Below are 23,454 nucleotides of genomic sequence, written 5' to 3' on the forward strand. Positions count from 1 at the left end.
TTTGAGAGGAAGAAAGGGAGTGAATCCGCCACAGATTTGCTGGAGATCAGGGTTAGTTAGTTCGTCCAGCTCCGGTCACAGTAACCCCTGTAGACCAAGGCTGCACTTCCATTCCCAACGTTTCTCGTTGTGGTCTTTCCTTACAGGTTAGCCCAGTGCCTGGCTCCAGAGAAGTCTCTGGTTAAAGGTTCTTTACGTCATAAATCAGGTTCCTGTGTGTGTGTTTCTTACGCAAAACTGGTACAGACGGATTAGCAGTAGAGACTAGGGTCTCCCTACTCCTCTTCACCTTCGACCACAGCATCTTGCAACTACCTTGCATTCTCCCGGGGCTCACAGCTCCGGCTCCGACCTCAGGGTTGGGAGCAGTCAGCCCCAGACAGCACCGCCTTGTCCCGGGGCCGATGCCATCAGTGCCTCGAATGTGTGTGTCGGTGCAGGCAGCCGAGCCAGAGGCTTCTGCACTGAGATACACTGAGACAGGAGCAGGAATTCAGCTTTCGCCTGCGACCTGCAATCCCCAGATTCCCTGGGGACCGCGAAACTCCCAATCGGAGGCAGCCCCCCCCCCCCCCGCTCCAAGCCGCCCACCCATTCCCCCCTTTACCTCCTCACGCAGCCCCTCCCTGCGTGATGATGCAAACCAGTGGGGAGGGCGGGCTCTGAGAAGGGTGGGGAGAGCCGGCGAGCGAGCGAGGGTGGGAGGGAGTGGGAGGAGGAGGAGAGGGAGCCGAACGACCATTTAAAGCGATAGCAATCCGTGCCCTCTCCCTAGTGCTGGGCTGTGGGAGAGCTCGAGCTGCAAGCCGCGGAGCTCGAGCGCGAGCGCGGCGCGCCGGCCGGGGAACCCCAGAGCGCACGGCACCCCAAGCTGGCAGGCTCCGCGGGGCCCCCTACCCTCGCCGGCTGCCCCTCCCCGGGCGCCCCCACCGTCCTCGCCAGCAGGAGCTCCTGGGCTTCCCACGAGAAGCTCACCCCAAGGAGCCCGAACCCCGGCGAGCCCGCCACCGTCCCCTCCAGCGCCGCCGCAGCCGCTGGAGCAGCATGGTCCAGCTGGGGAAGCTGCTCCGCGTCCTGACTTTGATGAAGTTCCCCTGCTGCGTGCTGGAGGTGCTCCTGTGCGCGCTGGCGGCGGCGGCGCGCGGCCAGGAGATGTACGCCCCGCACTCCATCCGGATCGAGGGGGACGTCACCCTCGGGGGGCTGTTCCCGGTGCACGCGAAGGGTCCCAGCGGAGTGCCCTGCGGCGACATCAAGAGGGAGAACGGGATCCACAGGCTGGAAGCGATGCTCTACGCCCTGGACCAGATCAACAGCGATCCCAACCTGCTGCCCAACGTGACGCTGGGCGCGCGGATCCTGGACACTTGTTCCAGGGACACTTACGCGCTCGAACAGTCGCTCACTTTCGTCCAGGCGCTCATCCAGAAAGACACCTCCGACGTGCGCTGCACCAACGGCGAGCCTCCAGTTTTCGTCAAGCCGGAGAAAGTAGTTGGAGTGATTGGGGCTTCGGGGAGTTCGGTCTCCATCATGGTAGCCAACATCCTGAGGCTTTTCCAGGTAGGGGGGCGCTCCCACTGGGGCAGAGCGTGCCGTAGCTCCCCGCGCTCTTAATCCTAAAAAAACACTGGCTTGGACTGGAGGGGCGCGGGGTCAGGTCAGCCTTCTCTCCTTGCCACCCTGGAGATACTGCCGAATCCCTCCCGCCCCACGCGAGGGGGTGCTTTCCCCGTTGGGTTAATTTCCCTTCCATCTCTCCCCGGTCCGCGCTCCACTCCATCCGGCTTGACATCCTGGATTTATGGCCCCATTTACAAGAAGCAATCTGCGAAAAACAAGGCGATGATTTAAATGGGTTTGCATTAGAGTGAAATATGGTCCAGAAACTGGCTCGTAAAAGTGCCAGGCTCCTGTGAGAGCCGGTTAAGCGCAAGGAATTTGAAAGATGAGAAGACGCCTCGAAACTGGGCATTTCTCAACTCCCAGCTTCTCAGCCCCACGCCACCCGGCAAGACGCAGCTCCCCAGAAAAATGTCGAGAAAAGATTAGGGAGGCACTTCTTAGACCGGAGGGCTAGGTCTTCACCTACATCCGAATGTTAATTGCCCAATTCTCCCAGGTCGGATTTCCCGACCTGTAGCCTGTCTTTGAGAAGGCATGGGGCAGAAGACGAGGGGGACGGCCCCCAAGCGGGGAGAGGCCACCCACAGACGTGACCCCCAAGTGATTTGCTCTGGGCAGTTGTTTGCACCGTCTAAATTGCATTTGCAATCCAGCCACTGGCAGGAGCTGGGCGATCAGCTTTCTACTCTTCCATTTCGGAGCCCAGAGATGAGCTCATGCTAACTGCGAAACAAAATAGCTTTCTCTGCCTCCTCCCTCCGCCCATCCTTTCCCACGACCTCCCTAACGCAACCCCCAACCCAATCCTGGGCTTTGAGGACGATTCTCAGAGCCAGGCGAGAAAGCACCTGGAGGGAGGCAGTAGGGTGCGATGAGCAAGGCTGGGCGTTCCTCCTGCTGGGGTGCAAGAGGGCGACGGCGAAAATGGGAGAAGGCGGATGGGGCAGCTGAGCGATGGGTTGGTTAGTCTACTGCAGTGCTCTCTCTCGCAGCCTGCTCGCGGAGCCTCAGCCCCAGGGCTCGTGCGCTGCACTGAGTATAAATGGATGGCTGTGAATTAAAAAACTGAATTTCATGGTCCGCGTGACTATGGGTTCCCTTTTCCTTGTTTCTCTGTCTTTCTTACTGTCTCTCTTTCTCTCCTCGTGTCTCTTTCTCCGTGCTCCCCCCCCCCGCCCTCCTCTATTTTTAATTCCCCCTTTCATTTTCTGCCTATCTTCTCTTTCTCTACCTTTATCTCCAAGGTTTGTTGTTGTCGTTGTTGTTCATCTCTATCTGGAAGTGATGTATTTTTTTTAATGCACAGCTCTCTCCCTGCCTGGTAGTGTCCAAACTCCCTCACTCCCTTCTCAAAATCTTCTGTTTGACCCTTATGCTCACCCTGTCCAGAGAGTTGGCTCCCTCTCAATTGCCTTTCCCTAAGGGTGTTGCGTTTCTGGAGGGGACTCAGGATGAGAGTCCAGCCATCACCTCCATCTGCTCCCAGGAGTATGAAGTTTGTGTTTGTGCCAGTAAGAAGGGTGCCTGTCCAAGGCTGCAGTCTGGTATGGGCCCTCTGATCCCGTGAGCATCCTTAGTGCCTCCCCGGGATGCTGTCACAAAGATCTCTAGATGTTTGCAAACCCGAAAGTGCTTGGGGAGGAAGCCTTCACTTTGAGTTGATGTGTTCAAGTAGAGCCTGGATTGTTGTAAGCAAAACCCAGAAGCAATTCCTTTACCTCTGAGGTTAAGCCAGAGAACCTGAGGAGGCAGTCCTGTAAGGAGGATGAGGCCAGAGGTTGCCTGAAAACCACAGAGGTGACTCACAGAATTTTAACTGGAGCTCTGGGAGTTGAAGGCCCATTTGCTCTTTGACATTTTTTTTCTCTTATTAATTATTTTACTGCCTGTTTCTCTCTTTCCTCAGAGCTTGGGTAGTACTGCAGATGGGCCTGCCTGTCTAAAACAGAGTGAAATCTTAAAGTCAGGAGAGAGCTTGCAGACTAGGCTCACAGATTGGATTGTGTTTGCTGAAAAAGATTCCAGGGGGAGCTGATTCCCTTCTCTGGTGTGTGGACCTGAGGGAGTTGCAAGAAAAGAAAACGCTTGCCTTGTGCTTAGTTCCCGCATTCCCTGGGCTGGGGAGGAAAGGAACTGAATGCCAGCATTAGCAGTGTGGGTTGGGGCCAAAACCATTCAGAGAAAACACTGTCATTTTCCTCTAATTTGCAAATTGCAGCTATTCATGTTGGACTAAACGGCTGAGGGAAAAGAACCCCCAGTTTTCACCTGTATTTATGGAGAAGAGGCTGATAGCAGGAGGGATGCGGCAACTTGTAGCTTGTGCTGTGAGCTGGGTATAAGCGTTAGTGTGGCCATCCCAGTTAGCCATTGCCCATGTTTAAATATATAGAGATAGACTCCGACAGTCTCTTCCAGTAGCCTTTTTTTTTTTTTGTCTTGCATGTGATCTTAGAAACTCCTGGCGTGCAAGTCCAATCCCCAGTTTCCCAGCCTCTTTAAAACTGCAAAATGAATAGAGAAAATAGTGGAACACAGACCCATTGTTCAAAGGCACAGTCACTTTGGGAAGAGAGGACAAGAATGGTGGGTGCAGTCTTCTCTGGGATTGCAGAGTTCAGCTCAATTAAGATTGTCCTATATAAAAGAAACTCCTCTAAATGACTGAATTCTTAGTTCTCCAGAGATTCAAGTTTTCTTTTGCCTGGTCAGTGTGGGTTGCGGTGGGGAATATGCCAAACTGATCACTTGAGATAAAAATTTATGGTGAGATAAACTTCTAGGTTTGGGGAAGGAATACTTGGTGACTTAAATGGGGGATGCCAAGCACTGAGGGTTGGGGGAAGGAGTAAGAAGATAGTAATATGTGTAACAAATACTGCAGCTGCCAGCAAAGCCTGGAATGAAGTTCTTTCATGAAAATGAGGACCAGGGCAAAACTGAGTACTCAGATGTAAATAGTGTCTCTGACTTGGAATCCTTATCTGCTGGTGGGCCAGAGCTGAGTGAGTACTCTCTCTTTTCTGTATGCGTACTGTGTTGGTTAGTCAGTGACATGTCAGAACACAGGAATCATACCCAGTGGATCTTTCAAATCCAGGAATTTGAGGCTAATGAAATTAGTGTGTGGCCAGGGCTCTGCCAACTAGAATTAAGTCACTGCAACAGCCCTGCAATGCATTTTCAGCCTGAAAGAAGCATCAGGGAGGCATTTCCAGAGATTTGTTTCTGAGCTTGTACAAAATAATACTCTCCTAATGCTAAGAAAGATTAAATGTAAATTAATATTGACTATGAGTAACATATTTTTTAAAAATGATCACAGAGTGGGGGGTGGCTTAAAAGTGAAGAGCTTACATAATGTGGTGTCCAAAGAATAAATCTCCCCTGACCACTGTTTCATGGGCTATAAGTAAGATATATTATAGTGGAAAGTAATGGGAACGTTTTTATTCAAGGCTTCTCTGCTATTGACTTGAGAGCAAACACTCTGAGAGTATAAATTACTCTTGCTACGTCCTGACTCTGAATGAGCAATATTTCATGTTCAGTGACATGGTCTAAGCTATAGACTGGGAATCGAATAGCATCTGTTCCAGTTGTTTTGTTCTCTCAGGAGCAACTAGATAGAACAAAGTGGTCAACTTGACCCTTGTGGAAGCATATTGCACATCTAAACCTGTGGCCCTGGTACCATAAACGAAATGCATTTGTAAATTTGTGTTTTCCTTCTGCTCACTGATGCTTGAGTATAATCTCAAACTTTGGGGGCAGCATTTTATACATAAGTACAAGGTTTTCTTGCTTCTTTCTTTCTCTCTTTCTGCAGCTTATGTAATTGATAGAACTGGGCACCTAGGATAATGTGGTGTTACTATAGTGGGAATAAAAAAAACCCTCTTACTCTTTAAAAAAATTCACAGATATAGGTGTTAGTGCCATTTGGAAGAGTCTCTATAACAATTTCTGTCTCCACATTTACTGTGTTTCGGCAAATTTACCTAGCAGATGGTGAGTGGGCAATTTTTAAAGGGGCATTTTTTAAAAGAGCAGAAAGGGAAGGAATAGAGATAGGCACATACTATATCTGAAGATACCTCCATAAGTATTTTATGTGTATATATATATATATATTTACACACACATACACACATATATATAACCACACACAAACATATACATGTATATATATACTTATACAATTAAAAAGTCTTTGGATATTTTTTTTCTTCAAGAATTACTGAGATAATGGATTACTTCAATTTCACAAACATTTAGGATTTAGCAGATTATAAATGCTCTCTTTGTTACATATAGAAGTTGTATCATGGATTTAAAAGACCACAGTCGATTAGACAAAGTGTACCCTAGTCTCAATCCTGCCATTAATTAGCTGTGTTACCTTAGGTCATTCAGTTTTTCCAGGCCTCATTTTTCTCATCAAATATTTCTTATTTTTTTAAAATGTACTGGAGTTTCGAATCTCTGTGTCACAGTTTAGTTTGGAGAAAATCTATTCTTGTCCAAGCTCCATGATGTTGTATATCCAGCTCCAACTTTGAACTTTGGGTGAGTTTGGGGCAACTTTTTAATGATCTTTTCACACAGCTATTTTAGTTACTATTGGTCTAGCTGATTTCACCACTCAAACTTTTTCTTGTGTTCTTCTACCAGTGTGTGCCTTAGTCATATGTATCAAGGCTATTGCAGGAAAAATTGCCTGCTGGGTCAGCTTCCTACGTGGTCATATGACACAGGGCAGGGAGTGGGGACTGTGGATTTTACAGAAGCAGATACAGTTTTCATTATCCACGTCCTCTCCCCTCTCATCTTGCAAAACCAGCAGGCTTTTCTTGGAGAACTGCCAGATAATGACATCCTGCCTCCTCTCTGGCCCCAGGGATGAGTCACAGCAGGTGATCAGTTCGTGTGTGGGCATCTAAGTCTCTGGGACTCCTCCTTGAGACTTCTTTCAAAGAAGGATGGGAAAAAAAAGTCTTTTCTCTGTGGAATTTCTAAGCTAAGGAGACATGTCCCTGGGACTCCCAGTGATCATCCAGCACAAGAGACTTTTTGTAACATAAAGTCTTGCAGAGGTAAGCAGGGCTGAGTGATGGAGAGAAAGCTGGAATTCTGTTGATACTCTGGAACTCCCAAATCCAACTTTGTCTGAATATGTGGCAGCCCCCCTGAATTTCCAGTACTTGTCCCTTGAGATTGTTCTTGTTTGTTTCTGTTTTCAAATTGCCTTTGATGATTTTGAGTTTGTTTTCAGCCGTGTTCAACTGAAAGTATCATAGCTAAAAGAGCTAATCTCCTTCATTAATGTCAAGTTTGCTCATTGACATTCCTTAGGCAAAAAATAATAACTGATATTTTGTTTCAGGAAAATCGTTATAGCCCAGGTTTGAGATATATAAAACTTTGCATCCTCCCCAACTCTGTCCAACATTTATTGTTTTACCTTTAAGCATTTATGGAGAAGGAAATGGCAACCCACTCCAGTAATCTTGCCTGGAAAATCCCATGGACAGAGGAGCCTGGTAGGCTACAATCCATGGTGTTGCAAAGAGTCAGACACGACTGAGCAACTTTACTTTTAAGCATTTGTGATCATGTATTTCCCATCTTGATGCAGTTGAGAAAGAGAGCAAAAACTTCTGATGTAAACTGCAGCCTACAGCCCTCCTATTTGGAAGCTTTAGAACAATAGTTGATTCTTATCATTTAAGCAGATCTTTTGTTGATGTCTTCAGAGCACAGAAGCATTTTCATGGCATAATACAGTACAAAGTACATTAAGCCTGCTCTACTTCTCACCGTTTTAACTTAGTCAAAAAAAGAACAGTCTCAAATACATTTTCCCAACAACTAAAATACACATGTGATTATGTTTAGAAGACATTTATGCAACATGTAGTTAGACTAATAAATTAATGAACCTTTGGCCAATTGGCACAACAAATATAGATGTTCAATGTATTTAATTAAAAAGAAGACAATAACCTATTTTTGCAGGTTAAATAATTACCTGGGAAGAGTATTGTACCTGAACACTTAATATTATAGTATTTCATACTTGACAAGTAATTTTCTTTCAGTTCTATATACTGCCAACTGTTTCTTGGAACAAGTTATTAAGTTATAAAGTCAAAAGTAAAATGATAGGAAATTACAATGATAAAGGAAACATATCTCACTTTATGAGAAGTTCTAATTTCTTCTCAATATTACTAGCAGTGACCGCAGTGCTCATTGGAGTTCTTACTGTGCGCCACTGTGTCACGTACATTTAGTTCTGACAGTAGTTCTGCAAACGACATATAATCACACTGTAAGTCTGAAGAAGGTGATTCTCATAGTCCAAAGTCACATAGCTAGTAAGTGGCAAAGTCTAGATTCATCTTAGATTTGTCTGACAGTGCATTGGTTGTTGGTGACTATGAGCACTGCTCAACTGTTGCACCAATAAAGAAGTGCTTAAAATAATCATAGATTTGCCTACCCTGGAACTGTAGTGATTTAAAGATATCAGAGTTGCTAATTGCTTAACCAAATCTACTTCCAGGAAGAAATAACCTTTTATTTCATTTCTTTAGCAAGATTAATTCTGTGCACTCATAGAAACTTGAGCACACAAATCCTTATCTCCAAAGAAAACATGCTTGTTTTCCATTATTCAACAGGTAGCCCTGTGCAGAGGCAATAAATATATAGTAGACTTCATACAAATAAATGAGAAAAGATGTTTCTTCTTGTCCTGATTCAGTGCCCTTTCATTATGGATTATGATAGTTCTTCCTAAACTTTATTTCATTCACTCCACTCTTTCTATAAACCTCAAGTGAGGGAATCCATCATTCAGATATATGTGTAATGCGAGGGGACTATATTCATACAATTTCTGGAAGTCAGGTTGATAGAGCACGGGAAGTATATCCTAATAAATGCAACATTAATGTTTGTGTGGGCCGTGAAATGAAGGGTAGGAGAGTTTTCAGTCTAATGGATTATTTTGTCTATGAAAGTGCTGCACCTTAATAGTCTTATAATTGGTCGTTTACAGAGTCTTCCATCTCTGCGTTTTGTGCTTTCTTTGCTCTGAGGCTGTTGATTCCTTTTCTCATTCTGGATGGAAGATAGCAATGAAGCCACTTCAAAGGGCTCAGCCTGCCTTTTTGTGTTATTGTTCAGTTGAAAATATTTCTATTTGTTAAAGCACTGTTTAAACATTTTTATTATGTTTTAAACTTGACTGTGTTCCGAAGGTATTAGCACAGGCAGACATACTGGGGGATGTTTTCCAGGAGAAAACACGCTTTTATCAAAGGAATTATCAGAATTTTCATGTAGAGATTAAGAATCAAATTCTAGAGTTAGATAGACCTGAATTTAAATTCATACTCATGATTTACTACCAGCCTCATCTTGATCAAACAGATACCACATCTCTCTTTAATTTCCTTATCTTTGAATTGGGAACAAGAGAAGTGTGCCTGATGGAGTTACACATAAAGCATGTCTGAGAGAATAATCATACAGATTGCACAAGATACACATGGAAATAGTTTAGCATCGAGTTGAGCGTGAGATTAGTGTTTACTACGTTTAAGTGCTATTGTTTTATTATCATTATTATGCTGCCATTAAATATCACTGTTACTTAAATGTCATTATTGTTAAGTCTACTGTAAAACCGCAATAATAATCCATGATGAATTCTACTCTTCTGTTTCCTTTGTTTAAATCGATATCTATCTATCTATCTGTGTGTATGTATATGTATGTGTATATATACACATCGGAGAAGGCGATGGCACCCCACTCCAGTCCTCTTGCCTGGAAAATCCCATGGACGGAGGAGCCTGGTAGGCGGCAGTCCATGGGGTCTCGAAGAGTCAGACACGACTGAGCGACTTCCCTTTCACTTTTCACTTTCAGGCACTGGAGAAGGAAATGGCAACCCACTCCAGTGTTCTTGCCTGGAGAATCCCAGGGACCGGGGAGCCTGGTGGGCTGCCGTCCATGGGGTCGCACAGAGTCGGACACGACTGAAGCGACTCAGCAGCAGCATATATATATATATATATATATATATATATAGAGAGAGAGAGAGAGAGAGAAAACATTTTATCAGTACTACTCAGTGGACTGAGAATTTCCATGGTGCTGGTTAAAACGTATCATTCAATGCATGGACTTGGTGTACTTAGCAGAGAGACTTAACAGATTTGAAGTCAGCCATCCCCAAGTGTGAATTCCATGGTGACCCTTTTCTAGCTGTAGAACCTTGAATAAATCACTTAAACTTTTTGAGCTTTACTGCTTACTAGTTTCCTCATCTATATATCTTCCAAAAATACTTACTAAGCATCTTCCTTGTGCACTGTTCCACATGCTTGGATGTATCAATGAGTAAATTAGACAAGAGCCTTTATGTATTTCTCTCTCTCTCTCTCTGCCTGCCCCCCACCTTTCTTTTCTTGTGCTCTTGTTGATAACAGATGGATGTTATAAATAAATTCTATACTTTGTCACAAGTTGATGGGTTCTATGGGATGAAGAAAATAATTTGAAGCCACTGAAGAGCCTTGGTTGGGAATGCTAGAGGGGTGTACAGGTGGGTTCTATTTTTAAATAGGGTAGTCAGGCTGGATTTCATAAGTTGACATTTGAGCCAAGACTTGAAGTGAGGGAGTTGTCATAATGCATTAGGGGGGGCCACTGCCTGGAAGCGGGAACATTCAGTGCCCAAACTCTGAGGCATAAATATGCCTGGCAGGCTAGGGGAATATCTAGGAGGCCGCCTCGGCTGACTTAGTCAGTGGGGAGGAAGAGGCAGCAGGAGGGCTTGAGGTCAGATCACCGAACTGGGTAAGTCCTGGCAGACCACCACATGCATTTTGTCTTTTACTCTAAACGTAGGCAGCCAGAGGCAGGATTTTAGCAAAGGTGTGACATGATCTGTTTCTTGTTTGACAAGCATAACTCTATCTGGTCTTGAGGAAGAGGGAGAGAACAGAATCAGGGAGCCTCTCAGGAGGCAATTATAGCCTCGATGAGGTCCATGTGTCAGGATGCTGATGGCCAGAGTTCTCAGAAGTGGGGCATCGGGAAGACTGTGACAGCATTTCCTGGTAGATTAAATGTGAGAATGGAGAAAAAGGGGTCAAGGGTGAAATCAAGATTTAGTGCCTGCACAACTAGAAAGGTGTGATTACTACCACATAAAATGGAAAAAGTTTAGGGTAGAGCATACGTTAGGGGATTAAAGGATTTGGAGGTAGAAGACAATATTTTTCTTAACATCCAAGTAGAGGTGCTGAATACAGAGTCAGATACACAAGTCTACAGTTCTGATGAAAGGTCTAAGCTAGAAATACATTTTACTAAAATGGAGATATTAAGGACAATTACACGGAAGCACTATTTTAAAGATAAAATGAAGTAATGTAGTTAACACTGTCTTCTTAACACTTTTAACAACTCTTAGCTAAAATAGCAGTCTGAAATGAAATACCTATGGGTTTTTTTTTGTTTGTTTTTGCAGTAAAACTGAATAAAATGTTGTCACAGTTATTTTATTAGTAATAATATTTGTGACATAGTTGTTTTAGTTAAGACACCATGACTACAAACGTTTAGAATAAACCTTTCAGCCTCCCAATTTTCACTGTTAGTGTACTTGAAACTGTGTCTTGTAACATTTAAGTTAGTTGTGATAGAGTACCTCTAAATAGAAGTAATTCTGAACTGTTTAGATCAATGCAGTCTTATATACCTTTATATATAATTATTATTTTATGATTCATCAAACTCACTTGAAAACTTGTATCACTGATAAATGAGAATTTAAGCATTTACTCATATATTCAAGGGAAAATTGTACTTGTCATTTCCATTTGGGTACCTACTTTGAACAATTTTGCCAGACATTTCACATTTTCCCTTCACTGTGCAATTGAAACATGACAGGGGAAATATTATCTAACTGGTTTTGAGTTCCCCTTATTGTTGTTCAGTCACCCAGTCATGTCTGACTCTTTGAGACCTCATGGACTGCAGCACGCCAGGCCTCTCTGAGTTCCCCTTGAGCTATCTGAAAATCCTTAAACCGACTTTGTGGCTTAACCAAAATTCTCTTCCATATTCATTCCACTAGCAGTTATTGGTCTAGGCATGTACTTATACTAAAAAATGCATGACCACGTTGTCTCTACACATCTATAATTTTATGTTAACACTATCATTATGTAAGCTATATTTTAATTGTAATTATAACAAATTTTACATCAACACATCCATTTCTAGTGTTCATCTAGTGTTCAAGGAGAGAGCAGAATGTAGTAAATTTTATCAAAATATACCATCTGAAGAATAGAACAGAGGGTAATTGTCTAATTCTGTCTTCACTATAATTAAGTTCAGTGGAGTTGGCATAATAGAATTAAGATGAAAAAAAAAAAAATAGACGTTGAGGTACAATGGCTCCCTCTCCTAACACACCCTTTTCATATCAGAGAGCAGCAATGTAGCAGCTTTTTGTACAGAAATGGAGACGGAAAGAGGCCAGAGGATGAATGACAGGCACAAGTAGGGTTGAACTATGAAGAGCAATATGGAAATGAAATTTCACTGTTGGCTTTGGTGAGTTGGGGAGATGTATCAGCATTTGTGCCTACTTTGATCACATTTTCTGGAACGCTTAAGCCCAGCGTTAACCATACTGTCCCATTGTCCTCATAAGTAGGAACATACTGTTACTCGAATCTTTGCTTCCTGTTTCTTGATGATTGGTTGAGAAGATTATCACAGGGACTGCATCTTGTGAGTAACTACAATGTTTTGAAAAGATTGAAATGTACTTAAGAGCAGTAACTCCAACTTTCCTCTTTCTTGATCTTGGACTGTTTAAGTCTGGAGTGTAGCAGTAGGTTATGGGGGAGTTTTATTGGAATTTTTGGTTATGCATAATGGTTATAGCATGATGGTTAGGAATGTAGATGTTAGTTCAGATCCTGACTTTCCACTTACTAACCGTATGAGCTTGGGAAATTTACCTGATTACCTGAACCTCAGTATCCCCATTTATAAAATGATGGTAATAACATTCCATCATTGTAAGATGCTTTTCAAGTTTAGAATGAAGTTACCTATGCCAAGCACTTAATACAATGCCTGGAGCACACTAAAGTTGTTATTATTGTTATTATCAATATTATTATTATTATCACAATGCCAGGTACTATTTTTCCTATACCCTTATTCTGTCCCCCTTCATTCCTTTCTTGTTTCTGTATGAAGGTAGGCTTGTCACAGAGCATTTTCTTTCACTGATTCTGACCTCTAGTCATCAAGGTGACTGAACCTCGACCCTGCATTCATTGCTGTTCATTGAAACAATCCCTGTTTTGAGAAGTTGGATGTTGAAGCCAACTGAGGTCAAAGAGAGAGAAATATTCAGGACATCTTCACTCAGGGGCTAAGGGAAATATTCAGGACTCAGGTGGAGAATCAGGCAAAGGGCAGCATGCTTAATTTCCTACTGTAGTGATTAAGAACAAGTCAGACAGTCTGGGTTTAAACTCACTTCCATTAGGCTGGCGATGGGACCTTAGGTGCTTTTGTAAGTCCTATAAGCCTGAGCAGAAATCCGAAAGAGAGCAGTGACATTATCAGGACCTATCACATAGCCTTGTTGTAGTAAGTGAAAAATCCTTTTTAAAGTGTTCAGCACACTGTTTGGCATCTAGTAAAAACATGGTAAGTTGTAACTCCATTGACTACTACCACTCCTAATACTGTTTAAGTAGCTGACCAAACCCGAGGCCCATTCTTCTCTTAAACTGCACTTAAACATTTGGACAACCAGCTAACATTTATCACGTGTTGCTTTTATAGAAACCCTCCTGAATCCAAAGGTGCTTCTAACACTCTCCCAGTCAGAGCGTGTTTTGGAGATGGGATCAGCACAACACTGCCTCCATCATCACTGCCGTTACTGTCACTGTACTCCCTTACCGAGTGCTTTCTGTGTGCTGGGCACCACGTTTAGCCTTCCGTATACACTATATCATGTTGCTCTCACCTCAGGAGACATTATCATCATCCCCAATTTTCAGATAAAGACACTGAGGTGTTGGAAATGTAAGAAACTTGACCCACAGCAAGAGATGGAGGCAGGGAATTCAAGTCTCCTTCTCTCTGACTTCAAGAACCCTTAAATATTAGTATACTATCAATACTACATCTTGTGAAGAAAATCTGCTTCCCTCCACTCTAGTTAGTGTAGAAACAATTCTCAGTCCCCATATTCCTCTATTGCCCATGCCACTGTGACCTCAGGACTAGTAGGGAGAAGCGACCTCGTCAAAGACAAAGGCAACCTAGTCTCTTTCTGCCTTTCCAGAATGGACTAACCAATATTTTTTTTCCTTAAGAATCCCCGCGTATTCCTTTTGGTATTTACCTTGGCCTTTTTCAATTCTGACATTCTGTACATGACTCATCCACTGTACTTAATGCTAGTTTATCGAGGTTAAGTATAGGGTCTTACTCATCCTGAAGTCCAGTTACACCCCTGTAACATAATGGCAACCCACTCCAGTGTTCTTGCCTGGAGAATCCCAGGGATGGGGGAGCCTGGTGGGCTGCCGTCCATGGGGTCGCACAGAGTTGGACACGACTGAAGTGACTTAGCAGCAGCAGCAGCAACATCTCACTCTGTGCTTTTCTTCTTATAGGACATCCGCAGATATTTGTTTGAACTTTGTTGAATTGTTCTCATCAATACTACATTAAAAGTTATATCGCACCCGTGGTGGATTCATGTCAATGTATGGCAAAACCAATACAGAATTGTAAAGTAAAATTAAAAAAATAAATAAATAAAAAAGAAAGTACTTTCCTGTCAGGAAAGCCATCTAAATAAATTTCTAGATGGTTACTTTTTATAGGATGATTATAGAGGTTATGGATCTTCAGGTAATATCTTTTAGATTAAGTTCTTCATATCACCTTATTTTTACATAGAATGATACATCTGAATTTTCTCTATCAAACCTATGTGGCTTCACTGGCTTATGACTTAACTTTTTGGTTACATCTTGTTGGCTTTTCCACTTACAATGATATTTGAGCCTGGTATTGCTGGGGTTGAGTGGGAAAGCACATCGTAAGGCCATGAATTGGTTTTGTAGAGAACTAACATAAAGAACTAGTGTTTTATCATATTCTGCAGAACTCATGAATTTTTTTTTAATTCTATAATTCCATTCTTTCAAGGAGTATAAAACCAATTTCAAAATGTTTATCCTAATTTGTTCACCTCCTCCTTCTTAGTCTTAGTGAGAAGAGAGTAAACTGAATGGAAGGAAATCATTATGACCACTGAGGCTACAAGGAAATGAGTCAGTGCCTGAGTATTATTTTCATCTCTCCCGTATGCATGTGGCCTAAGGTCTTGAATGGTTACTAGGTGAAAATTACCTAGTTGACCACTGCTAATGGATTGTGTCATTTAATCCCCTGGTAGTCTTTCAGTGAACGTATGTATTATTATGGTATCTTATAGAGCACATGCATGGAGCCTAGACTCAGCAACAGTTATTTGCTCATTAAAATATGGAATTTGGATTTGGGTCTCTGACTTCTAAAGCACTTCTAGTGATTTTTACCACTAAATTAAAGTTGTAAAACTCTATGAGAGTAGATAGCTTCTAAAATTTCCTCACCTCTAAGTTTTTAGAATTAAATTTTCATATGATTTACAGTCTTAACAGTTAAGATGGGTAGGAGAAATGCCAGCCTGTTGAATGGAATTTTCCTTAAATAAGCCTGTTTTATGACACCAATTCACTCATTCATTCCCTCAGTGTATATTGGATGTTCTCTCTGTGCAAAGCCATTTTAGGCATCACAGTGAAGTGTGCACCCCTTCTATAGACTCTCCCACAACTTCAGAGAAGCTTGGACTGTTTTGCCATGTACAGAAGGGGGCTTGGGGATGGAAGCCTGGTTTCTCCCCCACTGATAAAACTAAGACATACTCACATTAGTTCACAGGCCTCTTGATCCCATGGTGTAACAGTACAAATGAACCTTACCATTTTGCCTGCAATTAATGATATGAAGGCTTTGGATTTGGACATAGAAAATGGATGCAATTGTGCGCTTGTTGGTTATACATGTATATGGGTATCATATGTTATCAGCCTGTAGCTACCTGCCAGCCACCACTATTACTTTTCACAGACTAAACAAATACATTCTTATCTCTTCTATGGATAAGCTCTTGACAATATATTTAACAGTATATATATATATATATATATATAGTTACTAGAGCCTACCATTGGTTAGCCTATATCATTGGCTAACCAATGGTTTCTCAAATATGCTAATGAAATCACCTTTAAAGTAGACTGACATACCAATGCCTATAGTAGACAGTGGCATTCTTTAGAAATCATGGCAGGAAATGCCACCAGGTATACATTTTTAAATTTATGATTGTCCATATATATATATATATATGAGCAATTGTTATATATGTGTATATACTTGTTCATATATATGAATGATTTAACATTGAAGATATATTTAAATTTTGAGGATATATTTATATGTGCTTCTGTTAGCAAGCAGTAAATGAAATTATTAGCAGATTCATACAGCAGGGAAATAACCAATCAAATTTAATTCAATAGCTTGCTTTTTTGGTAAATTTATGGTTGTAGTTATTATATATATAATACATTTGCTGAAGAAAATATTTCTACTGCTTTCACACAAAATTAAAATCATTTAATATGGATACAGTGTGTCTCAAATGTCTTAGTACGGTTTTGATCTTTAATATCATCAGAAGTAATAGAATTAGAAACATGCCCCCAAAACCATGTAAAGGAATAATTACCTTCATTTCCCTTATATTTTTGAGAGTTCTGAAAAATAAATATTTAATTGTATTATCTATCTAAGGATAGCAACTAGGAAAACAAATTTTCTTTAAAAAAAGTCAATATTAAAATGTTATTCAAGATGATCAAAACTAAGGAAGTGGTGAAGAAATTCAAAATTTTAAACTTTACAATGGTGCTTTTTTATGAATCTAAAGTACTTCTTCGGAGAAGGCAATGGCACCCCACTCCAGTACTCTTGCCTGGAAAATCCCATGGACAGAGGAGCCTGGTAGGCTGCAGTCCATGGGGTCGCCAAGAGTCGGACACGACTGAGCGACTTCACTTTCACTTTTCACTTTCATACCTTGGAGAAGGCAGTGGCAACCCACTCCAGTGTTCTTGCCTGGAGAATCCCAGGGACAGGGGAGCCTGGTGGGCTGCCGTCTATGGGGTTGCACAGAGTCGGACATGACTGAAGTGACTTAGCTTAGCAGTACTTCTTCTGAAGGAATTAATCTTTTTAAAATTTATTTTTATTGATGTATAATGTGTTAATTACTGATATAAAATGACTCAGCTATACATACATACATATATATATATATATATACATTCTTTTTCATATTATTCTCTATTATGTTTTATCATAGGATATTGAATAGAGTTAGTTCCCTGTACTATCCAGTAGGACCTTGTTGTTTATCCTTCGTATATATAATAGTTTGCATAAAATAATCCCAAACTCCCAATCCATCCTTCCCCCTTGACCCTCTCCCTTGGCAACCAACAGTCTGCTCTCTGTATCCCTGATTCTGTTTCATAGAGAGGTTGCTGCTGCTACTGCTAAGTCGCTTCAGTCGTGTCCGACTCTGTGCGACCCCATAGACGGCAGTCCACCAGGCTCCACAGTCCCTGGGATTCTCCAGGCAAGAACACTGGAGTGGGTTGCCATTTCCTTCTCCAATGCATGAAAGTGGAAAGTGAAAGTGAAGTTGCTCAGTTGTGTCCGACTTGTAGCAACCTCATGGACTGCAGCCTACCAGGCTCCTCTGTCCATGGGATTTTCCAGGCAACAGTACTGGAGTGGGTTGCCATTGCCTTCTTTGGAGGTTAATTTGTGTTATATTTTAGAGTCCACATATAAGTAATATCATATGGTATTTGTCTTTCTCTTTCTGATTTACTTCACTTAGTATGATAATCTCATTGCATCTTTGTTCCTGTAAGTGGGATTATCTCACTCTTTTTTGTGGCTGAGTAGTACTCCGTTGCATATATGTACCACATGTTCTTTCTCCATTCATCTGTCAGTAGACATTTAGGTTGCTTCCATATCTTGGCTATTGTGAATAGTGCTGCTATGAGCATAGGTGCAGGTTATCTTTTCAGATAGACTTTTTTTCTGGGTACATGCCCAGGGGTGAGATTGTTCATTCATATGGCAACTCTATTTTTAGATTTATGAGGAATCTCCATACTGGTTTCCACAGTGGTTGCACCGACTTACCATTCTGTTAACAGTGTAGGAGGGTTTCCGTTTCTCCACACCCTCTCCAGCATTTGTTATTTGTAGACTTTTTAATGATGGCCGTTCTGACTGCTGTAAGGTGGTACCTCATTGTAGTTTTGATTTGCATTTCTCTGATAATTAGTGATGCTGAGCATGTTTTCATCTGTATTCCTCTTATAGAGAAGAAATGTCTATTTAGGTCTTCTGCCCATTTTTTGATGGGTTTCATTTTTATGTTGTCAAGATGTATGAGCTCTTTGTGTATTTTGAAAGTTAAGCCTTGTCAGTTGCATTTTTTGCAAATATTTTCTCCCATTGCATAGGTTGTCTTTTAGTTTTGTTTGCAGTTTTCTTTGCTGTGCAAAATTTTGTAAGCTTGATTATGTCCTTTTTTTTTCATTTGTTTATTTTTGTTTTTATTTCTATTGCCCTGGGAGACTGACCCAAGAAAACATTGGTACAATTTATGTCAGAGAATGTTTTGCCTGTGTTCTCTTCAATGAGTTTATGATTTCATGTCTTATGTTTAAGTCTTTAAGCCATTTGGAGTTTAATTCCATTCATGGTGAAAGTGTGTATTCTAACTTCATTGATTTGACCATCTTTTTCCCATTTTATATTCTTACCTCCTTTGTTGAAGATTAATTGGCTGTAGGTGTGTGTTCATTTATGGTTCATTTATGTCTATTTTTGTGCTAATGCTGCACTGTTTTGATTAGTGTAGCTTTGTAGTATTGTCTGAAGTCTGGGATGGTGATGCCTTCTGCCTCGTTCTTTTTCTTCAGGATTACTTTGGCAATTATAGGCCTTTTATGATTCCATATTACTCTTAGGATTATTTATTCCAGTTCTGTGAAAATGTCATGGGTGATTTGATAGGGATTACATTAAATCTGTAGATTACTTTGGGTAGTATGGCATTTTAACAATATTAATTCTTCCAATCCAAGAGCATGGGATGTCTTTCCATTTCTTTGAATCATTTTCATTTTCCTTGATTAATGTGTTATAGTTTTCAGCATACAAATCTTTCACCTCCTTGGTATTTTATTTCTGGGGTTGTGATTTTAAAAGGTATCATTTCTTTACATTTACATCCCTTTTCTGATATTTCATTGTTGGTGCAAAGAAATGCAACCTATTTCTGTATGTTAATCATGTATCCATTTACCTTGCTGAAATCAGTCATCAATTCTAGTACCTTTGTGTGATGTCCTTAGGGTGTTCTATATATTGTGTGGTTTTCTATATGTTGTGTGGTTTTCTATATATTGTGTGGTGTCTTTAGGGTTTTCTGTATATTGTACCATATCATCTGCATATAATGACAATTTTCCCTCTTCTGGAAGGAATTCATCTTTAAGTTCTACTAAGACTTTTGGGATGTCTGTTTAATGAGCCACTACTCTGTGCCTGAAATTGCTCTATACACTAGAGGTTCTAGAATTAGCATAATAAAAACAACAATGCAGATGACAGCAAAAAGCATTCACAAACCCTTCTTGCAAGCAAGTAAAGTCACCAGGGACGGGGGGAAAACAAGGGAATCACACAATCAAAATGGCAGCAATTCTCAAGCATTAATGTGCTGAAGAATCGCAGCAGGTATGTTGACCAGGGAAATTACAAGACCCCTTCTCCAACTGATCAGGTGTAAAGTCCCATAACTCTCCTTTTGGTGAATGCATTTGGGAGAGTCTCAGACAGTGTTCTCAGTTGTCATCAACCTTCACTGTGTATCAGGTTCACCTGAGAGTGTTATCACAACACAGGTTGCTGAGATCCAGTGCCAGAGTTCTAACCAGTTTCCAGATGGGGCTGATATTATTGGCCCAGGGGCACATATTGAGAACCACCTTTCAAACCTCCGCAGTATGGGATGGTATGTGTTGTGAATGAGACTGGCACAGAGAACCATAGGAGAGCAGAGCGGCTTTGCTCCAAATTAGCCAAAGGTAAAATCAGTAGCTAGAATTGGTAGACCCAAGGAAAGTTATCAGAATTTTACCTGCATTTGCTCACTTAATCCTTTCACTAAGGCACACAGGTACTACTTAGTGTTCCTGTTTATAAGAGAATCCAGAGGAGGCAATTACTTTGCCTGAGTCCTAAACTGGTAAGTAACAGGTTAAGAATTCAAGTCTAGGAAGTCTGATTCCAGAGCCCACACCGTTAACTGTTCTGCATGTAGAGAGGGGTAAAAAGTTGTCACTGAGGGCTTCCTAGGACACTGGTCTCTGGGTATAGATAGAAGGATGAATGGACATAAATATTACTGTGTGTGTGTGTGTGTGTGTGCACGTATGTGTGTGGCAGCAGTCGTGGGAGGAAGTAGCAGGACTTCCAGAAGAGAGCCCTCCCCACACATCTACTCTAAGCAAGTCTACTTATCAGGAGTCCGGAACCGGAGTATGACTGTGGGGTACTGAGAAGGGCTCTAAAAACCCAAGGTTAGAATTCCCTATCAGTTCGTAACTAATAGAAAGTGGATGAATGACTTGTCTTACTTTCTACATGTAGCTGAAAGTTTGGATACAGTCCCTATAGTGTTTGTCCAGCTGCTGAGGAATGTCACCAGGGGACTGAGTTGCTTAGATATTCCAGCTCCCATATCTCTAGCACGTCCCTGTGGTCCACAGAGTTTCAAAGGGACTCCAGAATCTCTAAGAGTGTTCCAACCATTCGAGCAGGAAGAAAGAAAAGTGAAAAACAAATTAAGTAATATTTTTTTTTAAAAAAAGGCAGTGTCTAAATCAGGGAGCAAATAACTTGCCACAAATGATCAGCAGACTTCCTCTTAGAGATATCTCAGCTAGGGCTTTAGCTGGCCACCGTAGCCTTTAGGGTAATGGGGTCTTCTAAACCAGGACTCTGATAATGAGGAATAAGAGAAGAGTGGCATTGATTAGCAGTGTCTGCACAGATTTCCTTCCTCAAACAAATATTATCCCCAAAATATTTTTTCATATATTTTACTTTAAAGAATGGAGAGGAAACATTACTTATCTGTAAATAGCCTCTTAGAAAGGGTACAGTTATATAATTACACAACCCCCTGGAGAGCTCCTTTCTTCTAAAATCTCTTTGAAAACTGTTCAAGGTAAAGACATTTCTATCTTAATTTAGTAACTCGGAGTTGATTATCTTGGATTAACGGCCTCTTTCTGGAGATGTCCTGTCAGGATTTAGAAAATTCTAGAAGTGGACAGAGAAGTTTTATTGTACACGTACAAGTGATATGCATCTCTTTGAAATAAAATCCATTTAGGGAAGAAAAGGCATTTCATGTCTTTGCTATATGTTTTCACAAAATTTCCTTTCCAGTGCCATCCGTTTCTCCCATCTGAATTCGTTACTACTAAACATTCTTCAGCACGTTGTCTCTCACGCTTTCTTTTGTCAGAAGTGTTCTCTGGGTCCTCACCCTTCTTCTCATCTCATATTTGGACTCAGCCATCTGAAACTAAAGCAACTGCCCTGCTATGACTTCTCCATATCTTGAAGAACCAGTCTTTATGGGGAAAAATAACTAAAAAGGTAAAATACATGCAATCTTTCTGAGAATTAAACAACTAAAAAAAACATATAAGCACTGGAAGAAACTTATTTTATTTTACAGATATTTTACAGGCAAATGAGGTTTAAAGAAAAAATGCATTAGTTAAACTAAATAATAAACCTTATACCTCAGTGGAGCAACACATCAAAAGTTCATTTCTTACTCATTCAGAAGTTCAATATGGACTTCGGCAGTCTGAGGGTCAGTTTTTTGCTCAGTGTTTTCACCTTCATCATGTAGCTCTACATTTGTCCTAAAAGGGAAAGGAGACAGGAAGTTGCAAGCTGCACTTATCAACTCGTTACCCTTCAGACATAAACTCTGCATGTCACCTCTGGTCACATTCTTTAGAACAAAACCGTACCCAGATGCAAGTGAATATGGAGAATACCGTGCCTGGCTTGGTCCTAGAGATGCCTCGCCAATCTAGAGGAGCTAACTAAAATGCAGTCAACAGCTGCTTGTTTCTACCACAATGAGTCATTGGTCTAAGACTGGATTAAGTATGTGCGTGGTATATATACATATAATACATGCAAACATATATGTATGCACCTGCGTTAGTATGAGCTGACACTTGAGGCTTCTGCCTTGTAAAAGGAATACAAACTGCCTCTCTTTCCTAATTCACAATGACTACTACTATTTCCTTTCATCCTGCTAGTTCATCCTCACCTTTCAGTATCACATGAAAATTGTGAAAGAAATTATTTCAAAGTTTCCAATGCTTTTAATAATAGAATACTCAAACCCTGACAATTTTACTATGTGAAACTTTCGCCAACCTAAAATGGTTAATTTATGAAAAGTAATTTAGATCGATACAAAGAAAAAATGAGCTAATATATATATATATTTTACACAAATACCCAGAGCCAAGGTGCAAAATAAATTGAATATTGGAGGAATTTAAATCCTCTTGGTGTAAATTTAAATATTTTAAAAATTTATTTATTTTTATTTTTTAATATAAATTTATGTATTTTAATTGGAGGTTAATTACTTTACAATATTGTATTGGTTTTTCCATATATCAACGTGAATCCGCCACAGGTATTTGCGTTTTCCCCATCCTGAACCCCTCTCCCTCCTCCCTCTCCATACCATCCCTATGGGTCGTCCCAGTGCACCAGCCCCAAGCATTCAGTATAATTGTAAAAATAATATAAATTCATTGCATAAACTCCCAAATTGAAAGATTTAAAGAAAAGTAAACTCAATCTCATTTCTGATAAATCATCTCTGTAACATTTTTGAGGTTATCTTTTCAGATTTCTTGTAACAAGTGTGCATATAAACACAATTCAAGCATAAACTATCTTTAATTATTATGTCAAACTACAAATTGGCTCTAAATAAGATATTTTTATTTAGTAATATATTATCCTCATGATTCCATATCACCTAATAGAAATCTGCATCATATTTTTAATGGTTGAGCAGCATTCTATTATTTATTCTACCAGTCCTTACTTCTGAAAATTTAGATTATTCATGTTTTGCTTTGCTAAATAATGAGAGAAGCATCTTTGTTCATTTGCCTTTGAGCGTTTGTTTATTTATTCCCTTAGAATGGACTTCTAGAACTAGAATGGCTGCTTGTCAGTTCTGGTGTATACCAAAGTATTGTCTTCCAGAATGGTTACCTTGCCTTTTGTTTCCACTAGCAATTTAACATCTGGTAAGATTTCTTACACTTATCAGTACCAGCAGTATCAATACTGATACCAATATCAATATTATTATCAATTAAAAAAATTTGTCATTTTAGTGAGTAAAATATGACACCTGAATTATTTTATTTCTTTGACTGATGATAGCAAGATTGAACATATTTTTAAATCTTTATTGGCTGT

The 23,454-nt window shown here is 40.8% G+C and overlaps 1 protein-coding gene across 1 annotated transcript in view; it reads left to right on the forward strand.

Annotated features, from left to right (window-relative positions):
- Positions 1-404: 404 nt before the first annotated feature.
- The window catches only part of GRM7 (glutamate metabotropic receptor 7), a 638,108-nt gene continuing 615,058 nt past the window's right edge, over positions 405-23,454 (forward strand). Inside the window, exons 1-2 of the mRNA XM_040245962.1 lie at positions 405-684; positions 776-1,563. Of these exons, the coding sequence (XP_040101896.1) occupies positions 405-684; positions 776-1,563 (1,068 nt within the window). The remainder of the gene's footprint in view (positions 685-775; positions 1,564-23,454) is intronic.

Source organism: Oryx dammah, unplaced genomic scaffold (assembly GCF_014754425.2).
Source record: "Oryx dammah isolate SB20612 unplaced genomic scaffold, SCBI_Odam_1.1 HiC_scaffold_9, whole genome shotgun sequence".
Taxonomy (NCBI): domain Eukaryota; kingdom Metazoa; phylum Chordata; class Mammalia; order Artiodactyla; family Bovidae; genus Oryx; species Oryx dammah.